The sequence below is a fragment of the Eublepharis macularius genome, chromosome 8 (genome assembly GCF_028583425.1).
Source record: "Eublepharis macularius isolate TG4126 chromosome 8, MPM_Emac_v1.0, whole genome shotgun sequence".
Classification (NCBI taxonomy): domain Eukaryota; kingdom Metazoa; phylum Chordata; class Lepidosauria; order Squamata; family Eublepharidae; genus Eublepharis; species Eublepharis macularius.
Window position 1 is genome coordinate 104,660,384 of NC_072797.1, and position 26,828 is coordinate 104,687,211.

General features: G+C 42.2%; 1 protein-coding gene across 1 annotated transcript in view; it reads left to right on the forward strand.

Moving 5' to 3' along the window:
- KDM4C (lysine demethylase 4C) overlaps positions 1-9,993 on the forward strand; it is a 385,835-nt gene extending 375,842 nt beyond the window's left edge. Inside the window, exons 21-22 of the mRNA XM_054986639.1 lie at positions 4,348-4,440; positions 8,297-9,993. Coding sequence (XP_054842614.1) covers positions 4,348-4,440; positions 8,297-8,473 — 270 coding nt within the window. The 3' untranslated portion in view covers positions 8,474-9,993. The remainder of the gene's footprint in view (positions 1-4,347; positions 4,441-8,296) is intronic.
- Positions 9,994-26,828: the final 16,835 nt, after the last annotated feature.

Sequence of the window (26,828 nt, forward strand, 5' to 3'; positions counted from 1 at the left end):
TTTGCCTTATCACAGACACCTGTGTCTGAAGTACCTGCCAAGTCAGTACTTTAGTGTTGTAGGCCTAAGCAGATATTGAGATCTGTATCTAAACAACAGCCCCCCAAGATTTGCACATCTATGCTGTTCTTACAGGTAAGTTCACAAAGTGTTATAGAATGCAACTAGTACACTTCTAAAGAAGGATCCATTTAAGCAACTTTTGTGACCTTTGTAAATATGTTTGCCTTAATCACTTTGAGTCATAGCAGTAATTGAGGGCTGTATTTTTGAGGGAAAATTTGAGCCCTAAGCATTTAGTGCCTTATCATTTTCCTTGTGTGTTCCTTTTTAATATGCATGTGTGAGCTTACGAAGATGACTAAATTACCCATGTACCTAATCAAATGCTTTCTAGCAATTTCAATTAAACCACTAATTTATGATGTCCTAATGCAAGAAAATCACATGGAGAGAACTAATAGCAAATATTACTGACATATTTTTGTGGTAGTGGTTTTTATTATTATGTATGTGTATCTCTTGGGGCAGATATAAATTAATATGGACAGTGATTGACAAAGTTTACCCACTGAAGCCTGATTCAGACTGGGATTCATTAGAGATAATCTATTGACTCCTTTGTCATAACCCTTTATTGAACAACCATTACTTATTATTAGCTATCAACATTTTGGGAATAGTTCCTAGCACAGTAGGATAGCATTTGACTTCCAATTAGCTACAATGGCAGATGTATGACTAATTTGTCTATGGAAGAGCTGATTAAACAGGGGCAAAAAAACATGGTTTTTCCAGATTGCCTTGGCTGTTTTGCCTTGTTGATCATACTAAAAAGTGATTTTTTTTTACCCATTAGAAGGAATATTTTTATAAGTCTTCCATTAGAAAAAGCTAAAAAAGGGTAGCAAAACCAGTTTCACTCAATTGTATTGTGTTGGTGATATCTACCAGTTTGAATCTTCAAAGCTATTTCTTATGAGGCCAAGTAGGAATTTATGGAAGTTGCTAGTTAGATCAGCCATGTTGTTACATGATTTTTACATAATTTAGCTAAGCACACATTAATTTTATGCATTTTGATTAATTAAGGTATGCAGGGCAAATTGCATTGTATGCCTCCGTATTTTGTTTTCCATATTCTTGTTGAAGTGTTAAGCTATTATTTGTTTAGAAAATTTGCTTGCTGCCTTCCAGACCTGCTTGAGGCAGCTCACAGCTAAAGCAATAAAACAAGATCAACCGAGACAATAAAAATGAGTCAATAAAAACAAATCACACCTATAAAAAGTCAATAAAACAAGTCAAGTCAATACATATCAAACAAGGAGATCTAAAATGGTATTGATAAAAAAGTCCTTTGGCTAGGAGCAGACTATAAAACAGCTAGAAAAGATTGAACTCCTCTGTTAAAATCCTCGGTAAAGAAATAAGTTTAAAGAGAAGTGAGGTAGGTGCCAGGCAAACCTCAACTGGGAAGATATTCCAAAGACAAGGCACCACCACCAAAAAAACCCCCTTGTTTCTGGTTACCACCCACCTGATCTCTGCAGATGTGGACACAGAAAGCATTTGTTGAGAGGAACTGATGAGCTGGACAATATGGGAGGTGGGGTTCTTCAAGTATCCTGGCCCCAAGCCATTTAGGGCCTTATAGGTAAGAACCAGGACTTTGAATTGTGCTCAGAAACAGAAGGGTAGCCTGTGTAGCTCATTCAGCACAGAGGTGATATGATTCCTGTGTCTAGCCCCCAATAATAACCTGCCTGCCATATTCTGAACCAAGTGTAGTTTTCAAAGAGTTTTCAAAGGCATCCTCACATAGAACACGTTACAGTAATTGGTTCTGAATTTATTTATTTATTTGATTTGATTTATACTCCGCCCTCCCCGCATCAGCAGGCTTAGGGTGGATTACAATTTGTACAATAATATAAAATACATGTACCTTTAAAAACCAATAAAACTCCTTAAATATTTAAAACGCATAACAAAGCAATACAGCAGCAGATTTTAAAAACATATAGCAGCAAGTTTCTCCAGTGACCACCACCCAACTACCTCCAGAGATATTTGGCAAATGCTGGGTGGTAGATACCCTGTGTAGGGGCACGGCTATCTCTAGGTGGCCAGCAGGGAGGCCCAGGGTGTCAACCATATGCCTGGCGGAACAGCTCTGTCTTACAGGTCTGGCGGAAGGATAGCAAATCCGTCCGGGTCCTCATCTGTTTATACAGAGTATTCCACCAGGTTAGAGCCAGGACCAAGAAGGCCCTGGCTCTGGTCGATGCTAGGTGGGCCTCCCTGGGGCCAGGGACCAGCAGCAGCTGTTTGTCACTGGATCAAAGCGTCCTCCTGGGCTCATACGGGGAGAAGCCGTCCTGTAGATACACTGGTCCCAGTCCACAGAGGGCTTTATAGGTTAATACCAGAACCCTGAATCTGATCCCGTACTCCACCATTAACCAATGCAGCTGGTGCAATACTGGTGTATTGTGATCAGATCATGCATCAGTGTGGTCAGATCATGTATTTTGAGGAATGGCTATAGCTGGTATATTAGCACAAACTTTTGATAAGTGGTATGTGCCACAGAGGAGACTTGAGCTTCCAACTGGATCCAGCAGCACCCCCAAACTACAGACCTGCTCCTTCAGGGGGAGTGCAGCCCCCTCCAGAGCAGACTGAATCCCTAGTCCTTGAATGGCTTTGTCATTCACCAGCAGCACCTCAGTGTTGTCTGGACTGAGCTTCAGCTTATTGGCCCACATGCATCGCATTACCTTCTCTTCAACAGACCCCCCTCACTCAGGTAATAAGAAGTAATAGTTAAATTTAGTTTTATTCAGTTCAGTTGGAGAGTTAGAATCGATACCTTCCGTATTCTTTTTATGCAGATGTGTTCGTATTATGTGTGATGGGTGCACTGGACCTTACGTTCATCTGCTCTGAAAGATTTCAGACATGGCATTTCACACATGGTGTTTGATGATGCTTGTAGGCTTTATGGTCATCTGTGTAGGGGTCATGTCTTCCTACTTTATTATAAAACTTCAAATATATTAATAGCTACTGGTTCAGGGACCAAAAGTGCAATTGTAGATAATGCTGTGTCAATGTCTGACAGGTGAAAGGTTGTGTCAAAAAGTAAGTTAGAACTTCTGGAATATACAGCTAGTGCAGCAGCAGAGTAATTTAGCATTCTCTACACCTAGCTACATTTCCTTTCTCATTTTCTGCTAAAGGGGTTCATGCTGGATTAGATCTAAACCTAAGCATGATAAAGCTTTTCATCTTCTGAACCGACCATTTTAAAGAAGTTCCATCAGATTCAATATAATTCTGTTAACTGGCATTTCCTTTAGTATCACTCATACCTTCCTCCGTTTGACAGGAATCTTCCACAACCTTGAAAACAGAGAGATTAATTCTTATCACTCAGAAAATTAGAGACAACTGCATCAAACTATTTTAATGTGCTACATAATATTTGTGTATGTGGGCATTTCTCAGAATGCCTAGGATTTTTGGTTTTGCTGCTGTTTTTGGTGTGTATAGTTTGAAACCTTTTGTACTTTTTGTTGGAAGAGGAGGATCCAGTGCTGTCTCTCTCCTCAGGTTTCAGAGGGGGACAAACCAAAGAGTTAGAAAGATAGAGAGGTCAGGGCACTCTGTTTACTGTTTACAGCTCTGACTGTCCTTTAATATGCAGATTGCTATTCTCAGGATTTCTCCTCTTGACTTCCTCCCTCTCACTCCTTCTCTTCCTGGCTTTGTTTCCGGCAACACCTCTCTGCTTCTCCTCCCTCCATCTTGGCAGCATGCAGGCCTTGTCCTGCCATCCATGCCCAACCTTAGACTAGATAGGTAGTTAGGATCTATCTCTCTTCCTTTCCTATCAGAGTATGGAGTTCCTGCAATAAAGAACTCTTTTTTCTTAATCTAAAACAAGTGTATGCTTTTATTATTTTCATTCCAGCACACACACCAGCCTGCAGAACCAGCTCACAACCTCCTATAATCATGCTTCCTATGCCATATGATTGAATCTGCCAACAGCCCAAACATGGAATCCTTTAATTAGGTTTCTGGGGCCTACATAACGATTTATTTATCACTTTTAAATTTTGACTGGCTCAAGGTTGCCAGATTTCATGCAGTTGTTGTTTTGAGCATATATAACTTATATATAAGATTTATATGAAAGTTCAAAAAAAACCCCTCTCCCTGGGATGTTTTCAAGAGCCCATTCAAAGAACATGTATTTGGCCACCCCTGATGGCCCATGTGAATAACAGGACATCAAAAATAAAGATAATTTGATGAATTCCATTCTTTAAAAATTAGGTTGAATTTGAAGATGGTTCTCAGATTGCAACGAAGAGAGAAGAAATCTACACTCTAGATGAAGAGCTGCCTAAAAGAGTGAGAGCCCGATTTGTAAGTATCAGTAAAGAAGTTTGGTTTAGAAAACTGGGCAAAATACCACCAAGCCAACCTCTGAATTTTTTTAGTTATCACAGATTTTATATAACTTTTAGCATATATGTAACTTTTTAAAATTCATGTCATAGCATGTCAAGTAAGGCCTCTCTGACCTGTGAAGACTTTTTCTCTTTGATCCTTTGCTGACGTTATTTGGTAATTCACTCACAAGCTGTTCACTCAAGGGTAATTGCAAAGGGATAGCCATGTTAATCTGTTGTAGTTAAATGAAACAAAAGTCCAGTGGCACCTTAAAAACTTAACATTTTTTCCCGCAGGAAACCAGTCTTCGGCCTTTTTTGCATGAGTGATGTTTGCTGGTTCTGGCCTCATATCGCCTCAGGATTTCTTCTTTATCAGGGTATAGCATTTCTGGTCTAACAGACTGGTTTCAAAATCTGGAAATTGTGTTAGTAGAATCAATATTCGCTGACAACAGGATGGTTCTTCACTAGTATAATAAATAATATAATTGGTGAAAACAGTGGATCAATTTTTATTATTATCATCATTATCATTATTATTCTATTTGAGAAGAGTCCCCATTACTTTTTATTGTTTTATACAGGATTCAAAATAGAAGTTAATAGTTAATATATTGTAAATTTGTTTTACTATTGTATGTGACTGGGAATAGTACTTTTAGATACAGTGGCTTTCTGCTATTCAATTTTTAAATTGTGACAGTTTTATAGATCAGTTTTACTTTTCTCTCTGATAATTTGAATTTTTCTAGGAACTGAATTGTATTTTTAAAATGTTACCATCTTCCTTAACATCTAAAAATTCTCCCCATATCCTGCTTACGGCATCTGGCCTTGGTAATGTTCTGTTTGTCATACAAGTCTAATGACTTACTGTGTCTCTTCTTGTAGCTAATCTTAGCAAAGCAGAATACTGTGAGATTTTATTTCTTTACTTTGCTAAGGCTTAGAGAGGAAAGTTGTACATCTTAGTTCTCTGAATGGGCTGTTCTTTTCCCCTTCGCAACTACCTCAAGTCTGGACAGCCTGTATGAAAGCAGCACAACAGAGATCACACACAAAGATGTAGCGCCTCAAAAGAAGTCCAACACTGGAAAGGTGGTTTGGTAGCAGCAGAGCCAGAACAGGTGTGGTATCAAAGAAATAGAAGGGAAGTTAATAGCTTAACAGTGCAATCCTAAGAAGAGTTACTCCAGTCTAAACCCATTGAAATCAGTCGGCTTACACTGGTGTAACTCCTCTGAGCATTTCACTGTAAGTAACTCTGAAACAACCACTTACGAATGGAGCCAAAATAGAAATGGGAACAATGGGGAAGGATGATGGAGAATTGGGACATTTCTAGAGAATAGCCCATATGTCTGTCAGGAAGCAGTGGTGGGGGAGGATCAAAGAAGGTTGGATAGTAAATGTTACAGACTTCGAACTAGTTTTAGGTGGAACTGCTGATCAAAGTCACTCATGTTTCTGACTCCCTGAAAAATAAAGTTAACAAGTGAATTAGAGACATGTGTACTAGACTTAATTTTATGGTCACATTTCTTTCTTCCCAAGACCTGTTGTACTCAAATACAGGCTTCTGAGCTTAAAAGATAAATTTTCAAATGCCTTCAGATCATGAGCTGTACTTTAAATGAGACTTTTGCAGTTTGGACTTTTGCACTCTCTTAGTGAGCCGGGGGGAGACTTTGGTAATAGCTAATAGAAATCAGAAACCAGAGCTGGGTATATGCACAAGCTAAACAAACTATAGCTCAGGGCCCGTAAATACAAACAAATTACTCAATTAACATCTGTTTGGTAATGCTAAGGGGGCTCTTAAATTTAACATCTCTTAGAGCCTCAGCATGTCTTAGTCCAGTCCTGATCTAAGCACCCAAACAGATCTTTCTGCATCATTGGCTCAGAAGTCAGCATGCTAACCACTTCCTAAGAAATACATCATAAGTAGTTCTACTAGTGGATCAATGCAGTGAATTCCATCCCATCCTGGTGTGGTCTGAAACTCAATTGGTGGCTAAGGGGTAATAAGGAAAGTTTCTGTCTCACTGTCCTGGAAGGCCTCCTATGTTGTTTCATAGGCCACCCCACCCCCCTCTGTACAGAACCCCCAGATGTTGAAGTGGTGTCCATAGTGTAGAAGAAAGAAAAAGGCATACAAGTGAGCCCAGAGAAGCCATAGAGGCAGCACTACCCTGCTATGGAGCTGACAGGGAGTTACCTGCTATTGGCCAGTTCCTTTGACACTGACGGAAACCTCCTCACAAAGGATATCCTGCTTATGAGAATAGACGTGCTTATGAGTGAAGGTCTACTAATTGAGAAAATCAAGGGACAGGAAATTGGCATGATTGTGGAAGTATTTAATAGAAATTATTCTCTTCCCTTCTGGCTCTGAAGCCAGAAGATTTCACCATTCCCCTTTCCTTTCCCCTCCTTAGCATTTTTTCCCACAAGGGATTGCTGCTTCTTTAGTTGCTTTCACATCGATCCATTCACGTACATGTATTTTGACAGTGTTTAGGCTATGTTTTCAAACTGTGTAAGTGAAGCCCAATCCCTTGGAACACACAATATGTGTGTAGTTTGTAAGCATACCAGAAGCTGAACCAGACAGACAGAAGACTTTACAGTGGACCCACTCTGGAGCAATGACAGGAACAGTGGCCGTTGTCACATGGCCCCTTATTTCGTCAGTTTTGCGCTAGAAATCATTTCCTCTGTTATCGTTATCAGAACGGATTCTCCCATCTTTTGACGACTGCCAGTCAGTCACTAACAGGGAAAAGCGCAATTTGATGGGCAGTCAAAGTGCCTCCAGAAACGGGGCCAAAAAATCCCCCCCCTTAAAAAAAATTTTTTTTGCATAGTTGCACTATATCGCACTTTCGTTATACCAGTGTTGTGCTGGGCCAACATTGATATATATGTAAAAAAAAGAGGGGGCCAAGACGGGCAGCGAAGCAGAGAATCCATGGCTACTTGGCACTCAAATTTTAGACTGACAAGAACAGAGGAAATGTCAGTATACTCAATTGGTGTAAACTGCTTCAGTTATTCTTGCATGGCAGAATATTGCAATAGCGCTATAAGGCTTACCTTAAAAAAAATTAGTTTGAGGCTTAATTGTGGGTTGCGCTGGGGCTTGTGGGAGTGTGGGGCTGGAGAATCACATTAGGTGGGACAGATGATCAGGAAAGTGAGCATTTTGGCACTGCAAAGCGTTCAGTCGATCCAGGGCATTCACATGGAAGCAGATGAGAACGACATAAAGAGTCACAAAGCATGATTTGGGGAGAATGGCGAAATCGCAACAGAACCAGATTAAGGTGAGCATTTAGCGGGAGATGGCGCTAATTTGGCGCTAAATTTATGGCCGTGTGACGACGGCCAGTGGTACCATATATAAAAAAAGTACACATAAAATAGTTGGCTGATCCACACATTCAGAGTAATAACAGCACACCTGTTGACAGTATGTCCCAACTGCAAGTGGGGCAGGTTGCATATTGGAATGTTTCACACATGACAATGCACTGCTCAGGAAAATCTAGATCATCTGTATGAGGGTTAGGCTAGAACTTATCTTCCTGTGATGTGTTACCAGTTGAGCTGTACCACATAATTGTTGTGATAATGTAGATCAAATCGGTTCTGATTTTTCAGCCAGTAATCGGCTATGACCAGTAGTTAGAAAGGAGACTTTTCTGTTCTTGATTTTGAAGAACTTTAATTGTACCAAGGTAGGAAAAACCTTCTTTTGCTATGCTGTTGTTTTATGTGTTTATAGATGTGAAATATAATCTACAATGAATGCCTGTTTTTAGTCTACAGCATCTGATATGAGGTTTGAAGACACATTCTATGGAGCAGATATTATCCAGGGAGAAAAGAAGAGACAACGGGTGCTGAGTTCCAGATTTAAGAATGAATATGTAGACGACCCTGGGTACCGCTCCTTCTTGAAAAGCTCATTCCAGAAGAAGTGCCAGAAGAGACTATAAGGAAAAAATGAACTCATGAGTAGCTTACCTGCTCGCTTTCTTTCTGTGTATGAGCAGGGTGTTAAATGTGGGCTAACTCCCCCTTCCAAAACCCAGATGTTGTCATTAGTTCAAAGATTTACCTTCGTTAAGTCAGACTTCTGGTTGAAATACTTCTTGAGTGTACCAAAAATTCTACTTAGAAATATTTCAGATACATAGATCTGTGCTTCTAAACTTCAGGGCCCCGCTTGGGGGTTTTCTAATATTTTAAAAGCCAAACATTTGATTTGCACCAAGGACTGGAGAATGCCATATTAGGAATAAGAGGCCTTGCCGAGATGATTATGTACCTACAACAGGATATATCAGTGGGGGGACCAGTCATACCTCCACAGATATCAGTAGCAAGGTTCCATAGACAAATATTAAGAGAAAAATCAGGCTAAGATGTATCATTACCTGTCTAGACGGGGATCTTTTTTCTTCCTCCAAAGGCTAGGAATTTCAATGGCGTGTTTATTTCCTGCAGATAGAGAAGGGGGTTCCACATTTTTTGCTATGAGACAGTCCCTTTTTTAAAAAAAACTTAAAAAAAATCTTTTCTAAAACAAAAGAAGCTATCAATGGCACTGAGATAGGCACGGGCTATACTGTCATAACTTTGTACACATTGTCCACATTGTTTATGCTTCCACTGCATTCTGTACTTTCTGGTCAGAACTTAGTTGTTGAAATAAGATGGCGGTGGGGAGGTTGTGTGCATTGCTTCTACAGAAGACAATCTTCAAAAAAGGAAAGCAAGGGTGTATATTTAAAGAGGTTTTTGGCACCTATTTTCTAAAAAAAAATTCATGATACTCTTGGAGGGAAGCAATTTGTACAATAAAAAGTCTTTCATCGTGTTTGTAAAATTAGAGTTTGCAGATCTTTGCTTGGCAGGCTAGTTTTGAACTAATGTAATATAGTAATATAATATGGTCTTCCCTTTTTAAATAATAGTCTGCAAATGTAATGATAATTTGAAATAAATAAACAATGTTCCTTTGCTTAATAATTGTGGGGCGTGGCACTAATTACATATCTAGCCTATACGGACAAACAAACAATTTCCTTCAGTCTAGATGTTTAGGCCCCAATGTCTTGTTGGGCATTTGTGTTAACTCCTGCAGGTTCCTTTAACTGCTATCTCATTTAAATTATATTGCCAGTGTAAAGCATTACCTTATTGACACACCAGCACAATGTACATGTGGAGGTCTGACATGCTTCTTTGTAGGCATAGGTACCAGCCATACAGTTCAAACATGATGCCCATTATGTGGAACTCTGCACAGGAAGTATTTTTTTAACATACACAGTGCCATGTTTAAACCTGGCTTTGATTCAGATGTAATCATTGCTAGTTGCTGAATCATAGTATCCTATCTTTTCATTTTTCCTTTCCCTCGTAATGTTACACTTGTCAGCTGGTAGAGGCAACTGCAGAATATATTTCAGTGTTTTACGACACAACTAGCAAGAGGTGTTTGGGGTATATGGAAAGCCTAGGTGTGCTTTAATTAAGCAGTATGATATAATTTATCTTTTTGTGAAATAGCAATTCAACAATGCCATTGTGGAGCACTAATGTATTTAATTAAACATTTCTAGCCTACCTTTGCGGCTTGAGGTGGTTTACAGTTTGTTCCATTAAAAGCATAAATGTAGAATAAACCATAAAAACGCTTCATAAAAAACCCTTTAAAATCCCCTTGTCCGTAGTTCATGGTCTGCTAAACGCCCTCACAAACAACTCATGCTTGCAGCACCGAAAAAGAAAATGGGCCCCAGTGGACGACAGATGAGCAACCCTGGGTTGGAGTTTGGCAGGAAGGTGATGAGCAGCTCAATGTAATTGGCACACAAGGATAATAATCAAGTGCTCCAGTTTGAACCAAATGTCATTTCTGAGTTGTCTTCAATGGCAGCCCCACTTAAGACAGTGTGGCAGTAGTCTAACTGGGTGAACATGGACAAGGCTGGCTGAATCTTAAGAAGGGGGAAAGCTGGCAAACTAAATGCTTTTAATAGCACTTGTGGCTACAGTACCAGGATGCTTTTCAGACAACAAAGCTGAGTCCATAAACTACTGTTAAACTCTTAATCTGCTCCACAAAGACTGACTTCACTGCATCCAAAATGAGTTGGTCCATTCCCTCCAAAAGAGCCTTTCCAGCCAGCATTACATCCATCTTGTGTGAATTCAGCTTCAGCCTGAGTCTCTCTACCTAATATTTATAATACATGTTCTTCACGTGTCAGCTGGGAAGCGTAGTTTTGAAAGACAGAGCCAGCAGAGATCACTCCAGAGAGGACGGATTCTCTCATAGCCCTCCGCCGCCTCTGGGTTCAAGCACTCCACACATGATGCTCTTCCAGTTCCCATACCTCCCCTTTTTTGCGTTCCCGTGAGATGGGATTGCACACTTACTTACCCATCCCTTGCATGGAATTGCATTGAAACTCTGTCTGCAGTTTCTGTTTTGGCTGCTCCCTGGCACTCTGCAAACAAAAGGGTTCTTGAGTGGTTAGCTTGCAGCAGGAGTGGTTGAAGGATCTGGTCGTGCTCTATATTTTTCCTACCTCCAACTGGGTTTACACCAGCAGGATATGTCACCAACATCACATAATATTATGCCAGCATATCTTCAGAGGGGAGGCCATTGCTGCACTATATCCCAAACCCCAGGGTAGAAGAATTTGCATTGAGGAAAGAAGGGCTGTTGAGTTGATAAAAACCAGGTATATGAGGCAGAGTGGAAGAGACACATTTACAGCAGACAAACACTCTGAGGCAGAGAATTTTTCTCCCTTCATTACCTGTGTGAGTCTGTTATCCTTTCATCTTCCATTAGGAGATTAGAGACTACAGGTTGGTGTCTGTATTCTGAAGTCAAGTACCTTAGCAGAGCAGTGTTTGCAATATCCTGTAACAATGTCTGTACTCCTCCTCCACTGTTCATGCAATGTGCCCCCTTTTATGCAAACTGTCCTTTCTCTAGTGTTTCCAAACCAAAGTTGTCTGGTGTGCTTTAGATGTGCCTTTCCATTGTGTTCGCTGGGCGAGTTTATACTTTACACCCACTTTTTTGTGTCGGAGGCAGAACGCAGGCTGTGAAGGCTTAGGATACCAAGTAAATCCCATCCTCACCCACAGCATGCCTTTACATGGCCCATTTCTGGGTCCTACACCAGTGCACCTGCATTATGCCAGTATATTTCTGCTCTGAGCCTGTATAGTGAGAGGTTAGTTGTGGGACTAGGACCTGGGAGCCCCAAGTTCAAATCCCCACTCTGCCATGGGAACTTGCTGGGTGTCCTTGGTCCAGTCACACACACACACACACACACTCAACCAAACCCACTTCACAGGGTTGTTGTGAGGATCAAGTGGAGGAGTGAACAATGATGCAAGCTCTTTTGAATCCTCCCTGGGAAGAGTGGAGGGGCATAGATGAAGTAAATAAATACATTTTATATTTCCATAAAATAAAATGCTTTCCTCACTCACTTGTTATCATAAGCTATCTTCTTTCTTTTCCATTTCAGGTTACCAAGGTCTTTCCTGCACAAAGAAGAGGAAGAAGGTTGTGGATGTGCAGGAAAAGGCCGGAAATGGAAATATACCGGTAGTATGCACGTATGTATGCATACTGCCAAATTGCATTTGGTGAATGACATGAGCCATTCAGTTTGCAAGCACACGTCTGCATTTGTTCTGTGACTTCTGTAGCTCAAAACCCATAGGACGGTACATATGCAGCAAGGCCTGCAAATCCAAGGGCCAGTCTGCACAGATGAAGAAATGATGCCACTTCCTATTCTGCTCATACAACACAGGACAACACTCTACAATGCCTGTGCATTGTCTTACGGCTTTGGAACCACAAATGTTGCAGAACAAATGCTGATGCCTGCTTGCAAATTGAATGGTTCGTGTCATATAGCAAATCTAATTTTAAGCAATTCTCATAGCATTTCATCAGGGATATATCTTATTTGGGACCAGCTGTTATTAAAATGGGGTCTTTATACTTCCAGTCTCCTGGTGTTTGTTTTGCCTGTTCAGAAAGACCAAGTTCCCTGCTGCAGAAGTCTGTCTTCTGTACGCCGCACAATTGGCAAATCCCAAGGCCAGTCTCTGCACTGATGAGGAAATGGCACCACTTCCTATTTACTCATACAAAAGAGGGCAACACTCGGCAAGTATCACGGGGGCGGCATAACTTTCTTTTCAGCAAATGCTCCGATTAAATGAACATTAATGAGAATGTCAGATAAGTGAAAGCACAACGCTTGGCCCGGTGGACGTTGAGACGGGGTGTGAATTGAGGCTTAGGAGAGAGACTTTGCCGTAGTTCTGCTGCAAGATGCCCTTGCTCTTGTCAGACCATGTAATCCATTCTCTCCAGTGAATCTGGCTATAGTCAGTATAGTAGAAATATCACTTGCCACGTCACAACAGTTCTTTTCATTAGGATTTCATGCTTTGCGCTCTCAGGTGGCATTGTTAGCTGGCATAATTTCTCTCCACGGACCTCTATCTCATGGCCTCTCTCACCCCCAAATGAAGCTAGCAAACAACTGTCTAAATGACATCAGCAACTTGTTCAGAACGTTTGGTATAAACTGGGGGGGGAGATCCTCACATTCAGGCTTATTGCTCAATTCCTCTTCTTGTAGATTTGATTTGAAATATTGGACTTTATGAGCAATGTCTCTGGTGGAAGATAACATACATTGGCAGTAATTAGCCTTGATTTGGACTTGGAGAAAGAATTGAAATTTTCTTGCTAGTTTTGACAAGGCAGATCATCTATGTGGGGCCAGCAGAATGCTTTTGAAGAGACCTTGACTGGCAGAGAGGAAGAAATGGGCACGTTGGTAGTCTCTGTGCTTATAGCATCCTTTCATCTCACCCACTGCCTTGTCATTTTCTGCCTCTATATAGCATTATACAATGAGGAAATGAATATCCATGTTCAGAAGCAACTGAACTGCAAAGAGATATTAAGGGTAGCAAGGGGAGGGACCATGCCTCAGTAGCAGAGCTTCTGCTTTGCATGCAGAAGGTCCCGGATTCATTCCCTGGCATCTCTAGATAAAAGGACCAGGTAGAAGATGATGTGAAAAGCTGTGAGACCCCAGAAAGCCACTGCCAGACACAGTAGACAATACCTGGAGAGACCAGTGGTCTGACTCAGAACAATTGTCATTTATCCATGTTGTAATCTGCTCTAAGCCCATTTACGGGGAGAGTGGATTAAAAAAATCCAATAAATAAAAAATATATAAGGTAGGTTTATGCATACATAGGGAAAGCTATTCTGCTTTCATTGCTGATTTTGCTACAGGCCCAAGTGATGTGGGGGCATGAGCCACATGGTGCCAGAGAATTGCAGTCAATGCAGGCACAAACTGATGATACCATTGGCCTTCTCTGGTCATTGTTGTCTGCCGCATAGGTATTGTACTGCAGCATCTGCACCACGTAGCCATATAGCGGCTCTTTCTCATAAGCCTACTAGATCAGATCAGACCAATGGCCCGTCTGCTTCAGCATTCCCTTTCACATAGCAGCCAACCGGTCGCTCTAGAGGGTCAACAAACAGGACAGGGAGGCCAACGCCTTCCCCCGATGCTGACTCCCCTGTACTGGTACTCAGAGGTTTGCTGCTGCTTTTTCTGGAGGTGAGTTCTGAGTTCTTGTTTTCTTTAACTATGAGAGGAGATGGGAAGCCAACATCCCTGTGGGATGTTGGTAAATAGCATCCATACCAAGAGGACTTGATAGCAGACCACTGGGGGAGTGGGCATGGACAACAACACAAGAGCAACATTTGATTTATAGACCGCCCTTCAGGACAACTTAATATTGCACTCAGAGTGGTTTACAAAGTGTGTTATTATTACCCTCACAACAATCACACTGTGAGTTGGGTGGAGCTGTGAGAGCTCCAAGAAGCTGTGACTGACCCAAGGTCACCCAGCTGGCTTCAAGCAGAGGAGGGGAGAATTAAACCCGGTTCTCCAGATTAGAGTCCTGCCATTCTTAACTACTACACCAAACTAGAGCACTGGCTTTTCCTGTTCTAGACCATTTTCACCACAGCCTGATTTAGTCATTGGCCAGGAGCTTGTGTGTGGATTTGAGGACCAAATTACAGAGCCCTCGTTGACTTTTTAACACTACCACATCCAACACCTGAGCTCCCTTTCAACTTTTCCAAGGACATCCAGAGTATTCCTTTTGTGACAAATTCTGCAGTCAGCAATTTCCTTCAGGGTAATGAGCTTCACTCAGCCTAAAACCTTTCTCTTCCTGAAAAACATGGGCAGTAATTCTGCTCTAATTTCCAGTTTTCTCCATTTTTATATAGTTTCAAGCATGAAATATAGCAAATTACCTTTAAAAGTTTGATCTGTGACTCTGGAGTCACATTTTACAATAATGAATTCTCTGTAATGTCGTCCATACTTCCTCTGGCCACATCCCTTGCATAAGTTTGGGTTTTAAAAAAAGTCTCCTTGCCTAAAAAGTCTAGCTCAGCTATCCTACACCCAGGAGTCTTAATATAATAAGACACTGGCTGCTGTGGAAATAACTGAATTGAATAGGAAATGCAGAACACACAATGCATTTTAGTTAATGGGACATTCCTAGAGGCTGCTGCTCCAAAGAGTGCTAATGGCAGCAGAAACTGAAAGGCAAAGTGGGGAGGGAAGGGCCTTGAACAGGCCATGCCTGAGAGTACACAAACTTCTCACAATTAAAAGATGACTAAGATAGCAAGAGACCAAAAAATGCAGGCTCAGTACCTATTTTTGTTCTAATACCTGCAGTGGATGGACTCTAAGCTGCCATCTACTTACAGAGCATGAATATGGATAATCTCAATATGGATTTAAGTGAAATGAAGAAATGAGCTCCACTGTCTTGTTGCCTCTTCCCTTTTCCATTACTGGCAATGCTGTGAGACACCCTTTTGGTCCCCCTTTCTGGGTTTCTGCATGCAAGGCTTAAAGCAGTTGTATAATACTCATTAAAAGTATCTTCTGGTAAGTGTGAATTACAAAAGCTTTCTGGTCTAGGTAAACAATGATCAAATTGTCATATAAAGAAGTGAGGAAGGAAACAGAAAGAAACTCAAAGGTCACTTAAGGCAGATCTGAAAAGGCTTTTAATCTCTTATATTCTAGTACAGCTGACTTTCGCTCTGTGCTGGGCTGCTTTGGAAAGTATCCTTTTTTCAGTTCAGTCCTGCTTTGTGACTGCCTCTTCCCAATACAGACAGATATTAAAGTGCCCGTTCACAAATTGTAAAGTCCTAATGTACTCCACATGGCTGGTTGACAGATGTGGTCAGGGAGATCCATGGTTAGGACTTGATTCCCAGGTGCAGGTGAGTCTGATTAAATCACCACCATGCAGCGCAGTGAGAGGGAGCTCAGATTCTCCTCCTGCACCATTACCCCAACTTGAAAGCACTCAAAGGAGCTGCCATTTGCTTACTTGGAGAAATTTAAATGTAGCTATCAGTGCATGGAAGTTTCCCCAGAGGAGCATATAATAGCTCCCTGGGGCTCTTAAAAAGATAGTGCAGGGTGGGAGGTTTAAAAACCCCTCTCTCAGTACACTACAGTCCAAGTCTGAATTGGTCCCCTGCATACCAAGGAACTTAAGTTCAAAGCATAGAACTCCAGGTACAGTTGTGGCAGCCACATAAGATACACAAGGACTTTATAGTGCAAACTAGCCCTCAATCGTTGCTTGCCATGTTTCTTTTCTCTTTCACTTCCTTGTTCTCTGTGAACCATCTGCTTTCACCACCACCTCTGCCATATTCTCCATCCTTTTGCTGCAGAAGCCTTTTCTGCTCCAGTTTCTTTTACCTGCTTGAGCAAAGTCTTCAAGATATTAGGAAACTTTGGGTCTACTCATACCTGACCACTTGGCATTCTAAAGCTAGACTGTGCCTACCAGCAAATAAAATCCAGTAAATAATGGTGCACTGCTATAGGTACAGCCAAGGATTTCTTGATAGTGGAAAGGGCAGTCAAGTCACTACTGACTTATGGTAACCCCTAATGGGGTTTCCATGGCAAGAGACATTCAGAGGTGGTTTGCCATCGCCTGCCTTCCTTAGTGATCTCCAGTCTAAATACTAACCAGGGCCAACCCTGCAAAGCTACCAAGATGTGACAAGATCAGGCTAGCTTGGGTCATCCAGGTCAGGGCTTTTTTCACATGTGCACATAACCAGCCGGAAAATTGCACAAAACTCACAGCATGAAGTGTCTTCCTAGCGCAATTTCCTGGCACGATCCCCTTTAATGGCGTGATGATGACGTCAGAAAATGCACCATTAAATGGGATAGGGAAATTGCGCCGGGAAGACACTTCATGCCATGAGTTTTGCGCGATTTTCCAGAGGGTTAGGGCGTGTGAAAACAGCCCAGGGCCAGAAGTTTCCAAGCATCTAGATAATATAGCCCATAGCACTCAGAAGGAAAATTTTCAGATGGTGAATTTCACCAAGACTTATTGCTCTCTCTCCCCAGAACGAACTTTACATTTGTGTGTCAACCTACTACAATGGGAACTCCATTCTTAACAGTTACTTATAGCTGGTTTTCCTCACAGCTATGTAAAACTCATGTGTCTTCTTGATGTGATAAAGGAACTCTTTTGTAAAACTGGAGTTTGTTTTAATAGACTTTATACAGAGACCTGGGCTACCAGCATATATCCCTATACAAACTCATCATCTATTATAGTGAATTTGATTCTATAAACCAAAGTTGACAACTCTGTGATAGTTCAGACTAATGCAATACTTTTCTTGGCTTGCTTTTGTCAGCTTTACCAGAAAATACAATGCTATAACTTGAAGGTATTGGGAGAAATGGGTGGCTGTTTCCGCTCGGCAGGACCATCTTCTAGCAAAACAGAGCTGGAATAAGTCTCCCTGCCTCCTCTGTTGTCTGTCAATGAAAGATGTCACCTTGATACGATTAGGAAGCTATTTCCTGTAATGCAGAGAATTCATTGTCAAGCTCTTTTCTCTGGCCAACAAAGAAAATGGCTATTTATAATACTGTTTGACAGCAACTACAACAGACCTCCTCCTGCTGTTGAGCAATCGGCAACCTTTGTCGCCTTATTCTAAAAGATGCTTTGCGTCTCCGCTTGTTAGAGACAAAACTTTATTTCTGTTGAAAGGAGGTGGAGTGGGGTGGAAATATAAAGAGTGGAGAGAGATTATGTTTCATCTTTAATGTGGCTCACTACAACAACGTTATTATCCTGGATTTCAGAGGAATTTAATTGAGCCCTAATGAACAAAATTAATTGTTTTATGCAATTAGGGTCCTATTTAAGTGGGTTAGAAAATGAAGGCATTAGTAATTGCAGTTGACTTGATTTTCTTGTAGGCTGCTTGAATCTCCATCATCCTTTCTCTTCCCAGCTGGGCAGAGGTTAGGTAGCTGCTGGAGACTCGGAGATACCTGAATTATTCCTTAATAATGTTTTCTAAGAACCACAGAATATCTTCTGTATCAAAGGGTTTTTAAGAGTATCAGAAGCTCACGATTTGCATCTCTAAATATGTCTCTTCTTTCCCTTGTTGTTCCCCTCCCAAACAACTATCACTTTTAATCCACCCACCTTAAGCCCATTCATTAAGCAACACATAAGAAGAGCCCTGCTGGATCAAACCAGTGGCCCATCTAGTAGAGCAGAAAAGTATTTCCTAGTTTGTTCTGAACCTTTTGCCCATTAGTGCAGTGCCCCCAAGTTTTGGTATTATTGCTCCACCCCATGCATGACTTTATAAACTTGAATCATGTCTACCCTTAGCTATCTTTGTTCTAGACTGAAAGGTCCCAGACTTCTTAGCCTCTCCTCACAATGAATGCTTCTTCTGTACCACTTCCATTAATACCTACAGGTTCAACCTATGCAAGTAGAAAAGATGATGTGGTTGTATACCATGCTAGGCTGGCATTTAGTGTCGCATATAATATAATAATAATATGCACCTAGGTTGGCATTTAGTGTGGCATATAATCAGGGCTTTTTTTCAGCTGGAACGTGGTGGAATGGAGTTCCGGCATCTCTTAAAAATGGTCACATGGCCGGTGGCCCCACCCCCTGATCTCCAAACAGAGTGGAGTTTAGATTGCTTTCTGCGCCGCTTGGTGCTCGGTGGCACGGAGGGCTATCTATCCCCTCTGTCTGGAGATTAGGGGGTGGGGCCACCGGCCATGTGACCATTTTCGCTGATGGTAATTTAAACTTTAAAAAACTCCCCCCTTGTTCCAGCTGACCCAAAGTGACGTCATTGTACGGTCTTGAGTTCCACCACTGAGTTCCACCACTTCTTTCCCCAGAAAAAAAGCCTTGCATATAATATAACAACAACAACAATAATAAAAACAATAATAATGTTCAATTTATATACTGCCCTTCAGGACAACTTGATGTCCACTCAGAGTGGTTTACACAGTATGTTATCATTATCCCCACAACAATCACTCTGTGAGGTGGGTGGGGCTGAGAGAACTCTGGAAGAGCTATGACTGACCCAAGGTCACCCAGCTGGCTTCAAATGGAGGAGTGGGGAATCAAACCCAGTTCTCCAGATTAGAGTCCTGCCACTCTTAATCAAAAATCTGCCCAAGCTTGTGGCCAGAAGGTGTAACCATGACTGGACGTCTCATGGCAGCAGCCACACCACTCCAGTGTAGCTTAAGTCTAAACAAGAGTATATATATATATTACAGTTTCTCTCTCCACTTTATCTGAGTGAAACGATACTTTTGATAGAGTATTTGCTGATAGCCAGAGGGTGTAGGAGAACTTTTCCACAGCTGTTCTGCAGACCATGAGCACACATCATTAGCTTTTCTTGCTGATGCTTTGGAGGAGGATACAAGAGGCCAGAGGCTTTCTGTTACCCGCCAGAAAATGTTTTTTTTCCCCCACTTTAATTTTTCAGAAAGTCAAATCAGTTATCAGTGTACTAGAAATTATGCTATTTGCTTTGCTGCATCATCACGGTGTCATTAGGGACCCCAGGGGGCTTAAGCGAAGGACAAGCTTTAATTAATTAATGGGGAGGTCTTCTATTTCCTAGTAAATGCACCAAATGGAACAGCATTATTCAGTCTCCTGAAACAAACAGCCATGCCATTGTTGGTAGGGATACTGCTGTGATCTTCATTGTGTGTCCTACACATCTGGATGTTCCTCTCCAGCCTTTAAACTTAGCCCATGGCACTGATGGAAAATGCTGTGTGGCTGTAGTTACATGGCTCATTTATTTGGGTTCATTTCATGGTGGGGGGAGATGTGGCTGAATGGAAGAGCAGCTGCCTAGCATGCAGAAGGCTGCAGGTTCAGTCCCCTGCTCCTCTAACTGAGAGAACCGCGTGGAAGCTAATTTGACAGTCCTCTACGTGAGACCCCGAAGAGCTGCAGCCAGTCAGAGCAGACAATACTGAGCATTGTTAGACTTCTGATTGGGGCTCTTGAAAGCCACTACCAGCCAGAGTATGCTGTACTTCAGTATAAGATGTGTACTGATAAAGTACAGTGCAGTTGCTGCACTTTTGATAATTGCTGCACTTTAGATCGAAACCTGAGAGAAAGGCGAAAATCTGGGAAGAAGGAAGAAAGTTACAGTGATAGTAGAGCAGACACTTGCCAGGAGATGAGTGTTTCTCCAAAAGAAAAGAAAAGAGAAAAGAAAAGAAAAAAGAAAAGGGTGTGAAAATGAACTGATTTCTAAATAGCTGCAGGTATCCACATCTAACTATAAATGACAGCCAGTTCATGTGTTTGAAGAAAAGCAATAGCCTCACATTTATTTTTCTTTCTTGGCGTAATGTGGAATTTGGACCTACAGATCTTCTCCATGAGACCCAGGTATCTCTGAAAGATTCTGAGACTCATCATGGAAATTAATATTTCACATCTTGCCTTACAATACCAAGTATTTAATGTATTTAAACTTCTTTTTCCATGTGGGGAAAACCCAAGTCCAATTCCATGAGGCTTGAAGAACAGCCACAGACAAGCCGTGGTTTCAGCCGTGGTTGTGGAGGTAAGATGTCCTCACAGATACTCCTTATAGCTCCTTGGAGAAAGGGGGAAGAGGCAAATGCACAGGCCAAAGCAATTACTGTTTTTTTCTGATCAGGACGTCTAACATAATGGATGATGTCAGTGTCAGCATTCATTTCTAAACTACCCCCTCACCAGAACAAAACTCCAAGTGTTGTTTCCTTTATTTGAGAATCAAAACATACACAAAAATCAATGAAGGAATAAATATTCACATGTTGCCTTGTTCCAGAAAGTCCTTTCACATTCCTCTCCTCTTCCCTTGCCCAAAATTATGGTGCTGTTTGCTAAGTAGCTGCTGATACTTCTGCTACGGCTGACTTGGCAGGCCATTGGGCCAGTCTGCCAGCCAGTGGTAGGAGGGAGAACTTTACTCCCCTCTGCTTCTCCGAGTCACTTGGATGCTTCTTAGGATCAGGGGTTTTTTTTCTGGGAAAAGAGGTGGGGGAACTCAGTGGGTTTCCCTCAGAGAAAATGGTCACATGGCTGGTGGCCCCACCCCCTGATCTCCAGACAGAGGGGAGTTTAGATTGCCCTCTGCGTGCATGGCGCAGAGGGCAATCTCAGCTCCCATCTGTCTGGAGATCAGGGGGTGGGGCCACCAGCCATGTGACCATTTTCAAGAGGTTCCGGAACTCCGTTCCACTGCGTTCCTGCTGAAAAAAGCCCTGCTTAGGATACATTTGAAATGCTGTGCTTACCGCTCCCTGCAAGAACCCCGTGGCGCAGAGCAGTAAGCTGAAGTAATGCAGTCCAAGCTCTGCTCATGACCTGAGTTCGATCCTGGCGGAAGCCAGGTTCAACTGGTCGGCTCAAGGTTGACTCAGCCTTCCATCCTTCCGAGGTCGGTAAAATGAGTACCCAGTTTCCTGGGGGGTAAAGTGTAGATGGCTGGGGAAGGCAATGGCAAACCACCCCGTAAAAAGTCTGCCAAGAAAACGTCGTGGTGCAACGTCCCCCCATGGGTCAGTAATGACTTGGTGCTTGCACAGGGGACTGCCTTTGCCTTTTTACTGCTCCCTGCACAATGTCAGGAAGGCTCATTGAGGACTGTATGTTCCCAACTGTGCCCAAGCCCTGGCACTGAGACACATTAAATAAAGTGTTTACCGTATTGGGGAAATACCCCACTCACTGCCTTGCAGACTGTAGTGCAAGCAGTCGCCCTAGCACAGTCAGTTTGAGTGGGAGGCTTCGATTTAAATGGAATGAAAATGAATTAATGGAGCAAAAGTTTAGAAAATAAAAATTGCGCACTTCTAGCATAAACTGCAATTTGGGTTCACAGATGCATGAGCAAATCACACTGGCCAGATTCAGTTGTCTGGTTCTCTAAAGAGGAAGATGGACAAGAAAAAATTGAGGACAGGGAATGCTGAAGGTAGAAGGTGGAGGTAGAACGTGGGCAGATGAAGTGATGGTGCAGGAAGGGTGAAGCTACCGTGGTTGGCAGAAAGGCAAATTCTCTTCCAGAACCATGGAAAGGAAGGGAAGGTATGAAAGCAGGAGAAGGAACAGAGTAGGTGAAAGGTTAGTAGCCAGTGTCATTGCACAGGGTAGAGAAAGCAACATGGGAGACATGGAGATTACAGCTGTAAAGCAGAGCTCTTGAGAGATCTGACTCTGTAAGAGGCACACAAGTTTTCCTGGGCGTTTGCGTGCAGACTTGGTAATGAGATGATCGGACATTTCTGCTGAGAACGCGTAACTTTCCTGCAGCTGCTGCTCCTGGGAACAGAGGACCCCACAATGACACAAAGGAGGGACTGGAGGTCTGCAGTGGGAGTGGGAAATTGTCAAAAATTGGCAAAAATGAAATGACACATCCATACAGCAAATTTGCCAGTCGGTGGATTTAGTAGAAAAGAGACATCCTGTAGACACAGTTATTTTACATGAAGCCAGCCAATGTGGCCTAAATTTCTCCCATAACCTGCATTCAAGAAGTTCTACATCAAAGTGTATAATTTGTATCCAAGGAGGCAGTGGCAATCTTTACGCCAGTTTTGTAACTTGAAATCCTCTAACAGAATATCTTGTGGCTAAGATGAAAAAGAGAAACCTCAACTCTTTTTGTATTTCTTTGTTCTCTCTCAAAGGAAATATACAAATAGCCGAGCTGCTGTTTGGAATAGATCCTCAGAAATATTCAAGGACGGCATGCTGATCAAATGCTTCCATTTACGCATGATGTTCATTGTTGCTTTATCCTAATCCCATCGTATAATGAGAAAGTGAACAAGCCATCTGTGTCAGTCAACATCTTACCAAGAGGAAATTACTTAAGGTGTTGGAAAGAAAAGTAGCAAAAATGTTAACTTAAAAAGGAAGGGGGGGGACTCTTTAGCACTAGCAGCCTCCTGATAGACAAGAATGTGAAAACTCCATCAATTAAAATCACAAAAGAGCAAGAGTCCAGTAGCACCTATAAGACTAACACAATTTGTGGTAGGGCATAAGCTTTTGTGAGTCACAGCTCACTTCTTCAAATACATCTGAAGAAGTCTTATAGGTGCTACTGGACTCTTGCCCTTTTCTACTGCGCTCCACAGGCTAACATGGCTACCCATCTAAAATCACAAAGTCATGTATGTTTCCGTTGTGCCAGGGAAGACAGATATCTTTTCTTCATGTCCCAAGAGGCTCCCTCTGCTCACCCAGGAAAGCCATCCGTACAGAGTGAGCAACCTATGCTGAATATGCAGTTACTTCTCATATCTCTGTGGATCTCTGTGGGTTGGAGCACCTTGTATCTCTGGGCACTGTGCCCTGAAACAGCACATCTGCTCTTCTGAAGGTTAGGTTTAATTAATTATACTCCACTTCTCTCCCCAATGGGGACTGAAAGTGCCTTACCAACATGGTTCCCCCTTCCTCCATTTTATCTTTATAACAACAGCCCAAGTAAGTTAGGCCAAGAGAAAATGACTGGCCCAAGGCCACTCAGTGTACTAAGCCTCCATGGCACAGTGGCAGTTTGAATGTGGGTCTTGTAGGTCCTCATTGGACACTAAAGCTAATATAGTAACACTTTTAAGACTAACCAACTTTATTGTAGCATAAGCTTTCGGGAACAACAGCTCTCTCCGTTAGATGCATCAAAGAGAACTGTGGTTCTCGAAAGCTTATGCTACAATAAAGTTGGTTGGTCTTAAAGGTGCTACTGGACTCTTTTCTATTTTGCTGCTACAGACTAACACAGCTAACTCCTCTGGATCTATGTCCAGCTACTGTAACATGCAAGCTCTTACGGTGTATGTGGGGAGTCTTAGGAATATGTCTGCCAGCTGGATAAAATCTAAGCTGAACTTTTGTTTCCCTTCCTGCTGCAGATATTTAAGCCTGGGCATGGCCAGAGGCACGAGACAAGAGTTTACAATAACTTCAGTGTGAATTTGAAGTGAATTCTTCCTTCCTGCCTTCCTGAAAACCGTCTTCTGTCACCAGAAGGGAGGAGAATAAGTGTATTCTGCTTGTATCTGAGGCAATTTCCACACACATTGAATAATGCACTTTCAATGCACTTTAGCAATCCTTTAGAAGTGGATTTTGTGTTTCACACATGAAAACCCAGTTCCAAATGATCATTAAAGAGCATTGAAAGTGCATTATCCAATGTGTTTGGAAGCAGCCTGAGACTATTGACCTTCCTCCTCAGCTTAAACTTCATCACATGGGATGTTCCTAAGAGCTGTGGATAAGATGTGGTCCTGTTATACTTTGAATCACATTAGGAATCTAAGAATTGTTATAAATCTATCTTCAGAGGGTCACAGGATGTTGAATAATCCAGTGATAAAACATCTACCTATACAAATGAATTCGCTCTAGGAAGATCCCGCCCCCCCCCATTGGCTTGGATCCTAAGAAATCCAGAAGTTGTGCAATGTTTTTACTTCTCCTTCCTTCTACTGCTCTTGTGCTTCCCCAAAAGCCTCTCTCCATGACTGTGGGACATACTACAGTGGCAATTCGGATGGGCAGTTGGGCGAAGGGAGGAATTGGATGAAATGGCATGAATGGAAGTACCTTTTGACAAGCTGTTCTTAAACCTCTGTGTAATGTCCTGTTTCATGCTTATTGCCACCTAGTGGCCAATGGGCAATCTTTTTTTTAGCAATACAAAAACCCAGCATGCTCCACAGTACTCCCCACTCCTGCTGCCAAGATGGATGCCTGGTTGAAGCTTATATAGGGTGGTCAGGCCATGCCTGTTGATAGGCACTCATAGCCAAGCTACAAGAGACAAATTACAAGATGAGGAACATGTGAAGGGAGTTGCAATATTAGCCAGGAAAGTGAGTTTTAAAAGAGAATAATGCACTTTAAAAGGCTTTGTCAATATCCCTCTATACAGAACCAGGGAGAAGCCACTCAGAGGGTTTGTTAATTTCCTCTTTGCCTCCCTGAAGGCTGTGGCAGTTTCACCTCCCCTTCTAAGATGCGAAGGGGAAATAAACAAACCTTCTGAGCAGCCATCTCCCTGGCTCTGTAGACAGGAGAAATGGACAAAGCCTTCCAATCTCTTTTAAAACTCAGCTTCCCAGCTAACATTGCAACTCCCTTCATGTGCTCCTCCTCGTGTAATTCATCCCTTGTAGCTTAGCTCTCAGTCATCACTCTTCCTATGAGAAGAAGTGACAATATGACAGTTGCTGGAGTGAACACATCGAGATCTTAACTGAAGAGAAGTGGTATAAAAATTGAATAAATAAATAAATAAAGTCCAGAGATACAAGCTTGTTCCCATCAGACTGTTCCCATGGATATAAGGATCTAAGGATTTCTGTCTTTGGAGCAGAACTTTCTTGCCTCCCCCTTCCCACTGCAGCACGAACTGCCCTCCCAAAAGCTGCTCTGGGGAACAGGGAGCTGCACCGGGAGGGAGGGAGGGGTGCAAAGAAGTCGCCCTTCGTGGGTGGGGATGCTTTGCTGCATCCAAGGCACGGCCTATAGAGGAGGGACTTCTGATTTTTGTTGTTGTTGGGTAAGAGCAGCATGTATCCTTGCAAACCACAATCAGGTTTGTTAATGAGTTTGTTAGTTCTTCAGCCTCACACAGTAATTGTCTTTTGAAGTTGCTTTGACAGTGTATAGCAACTCTGAATTTAAACGTCGTAGAAAGATTGAAACGATTGTTCATTGATCTTTCTAAATTACCATTGTTATTGTCCCAACTGTGTCTCTCTATTCCTTCCTGCAGGAATTAACCCACTTTCCTTACTGAGAAGTACTGATGGACATTAATGAGCTATAGGGTACATGGATGGATGCGCGAGTGAAAATCTAGCCATATACTTACTTATTTATATATTTATACTCTCCTCCACAGTGGTGTCCCAATTAAGTTACAACGTTCTCCCTCCTCCATTTTATCCTTACAACAACATTGTGAGGTAGGTTAAGCTGAGAGAGAGATAGTATTTGGCCCACAATCCTCCAGTGAGCTTCATGGCCAAATGGGGACATGAACCTGGGTTTCCCAGTCCAATGCTTTAACCACTATGCCATGTGATGGCCCAACGAATACTAAAATAATATTACCCTCATTGGTCAAGGGATAGAAATGGTATCAGGATTTGTCACAAAGTTTGGCTTCTTGGTGTGTGCTTTTGTCGGGTGGTGCAACATTGCTGGTGAGCTTCTGCTTCCAGGTTGCTGCAACACTGACAGGGGTTGGTTTCTGCATATTCCAGGTGGACTCTCTGACTCCCTGACTGAGGCACACTCCTGTCAGACTCTGAGGGAGAGAAAAGGCTCTTCTAAGCACTTGTCCTCAATTTGGTTTTATCATCCTCACGCTGTCATCTTTGTACTATCAATAATTGATCTTACAGTATCAGATCATTTAGTGATTGCATTTTAACTCAGATTGCTAATCCAAAACACCTCCAAGCATTTAATTAAAATTTTCCCTTTTAAAGCAGTTGCTTCATGGTGAGTTTTAATGATAGGTTCTTGCTCCTGATGAATACATATTACCCTGGTTAGTGTTAATGAGGGTTGCTTGTACAGAACAAGCAAGAACTATTCCCGTTGGATGGTGCATTTAAATAAACAACGATCAGGATTCCCCTCTCCCCCTGTACTATATTGAGCTGCTGCCTTTTCATTTGTGACTTTGTCCAGACAGTCCTGAGGGGGGGGGGCGGGGTGTCGGATGCCACCTGCTCTGCTTTCAGGCCTCCTGAGATAAATATAATG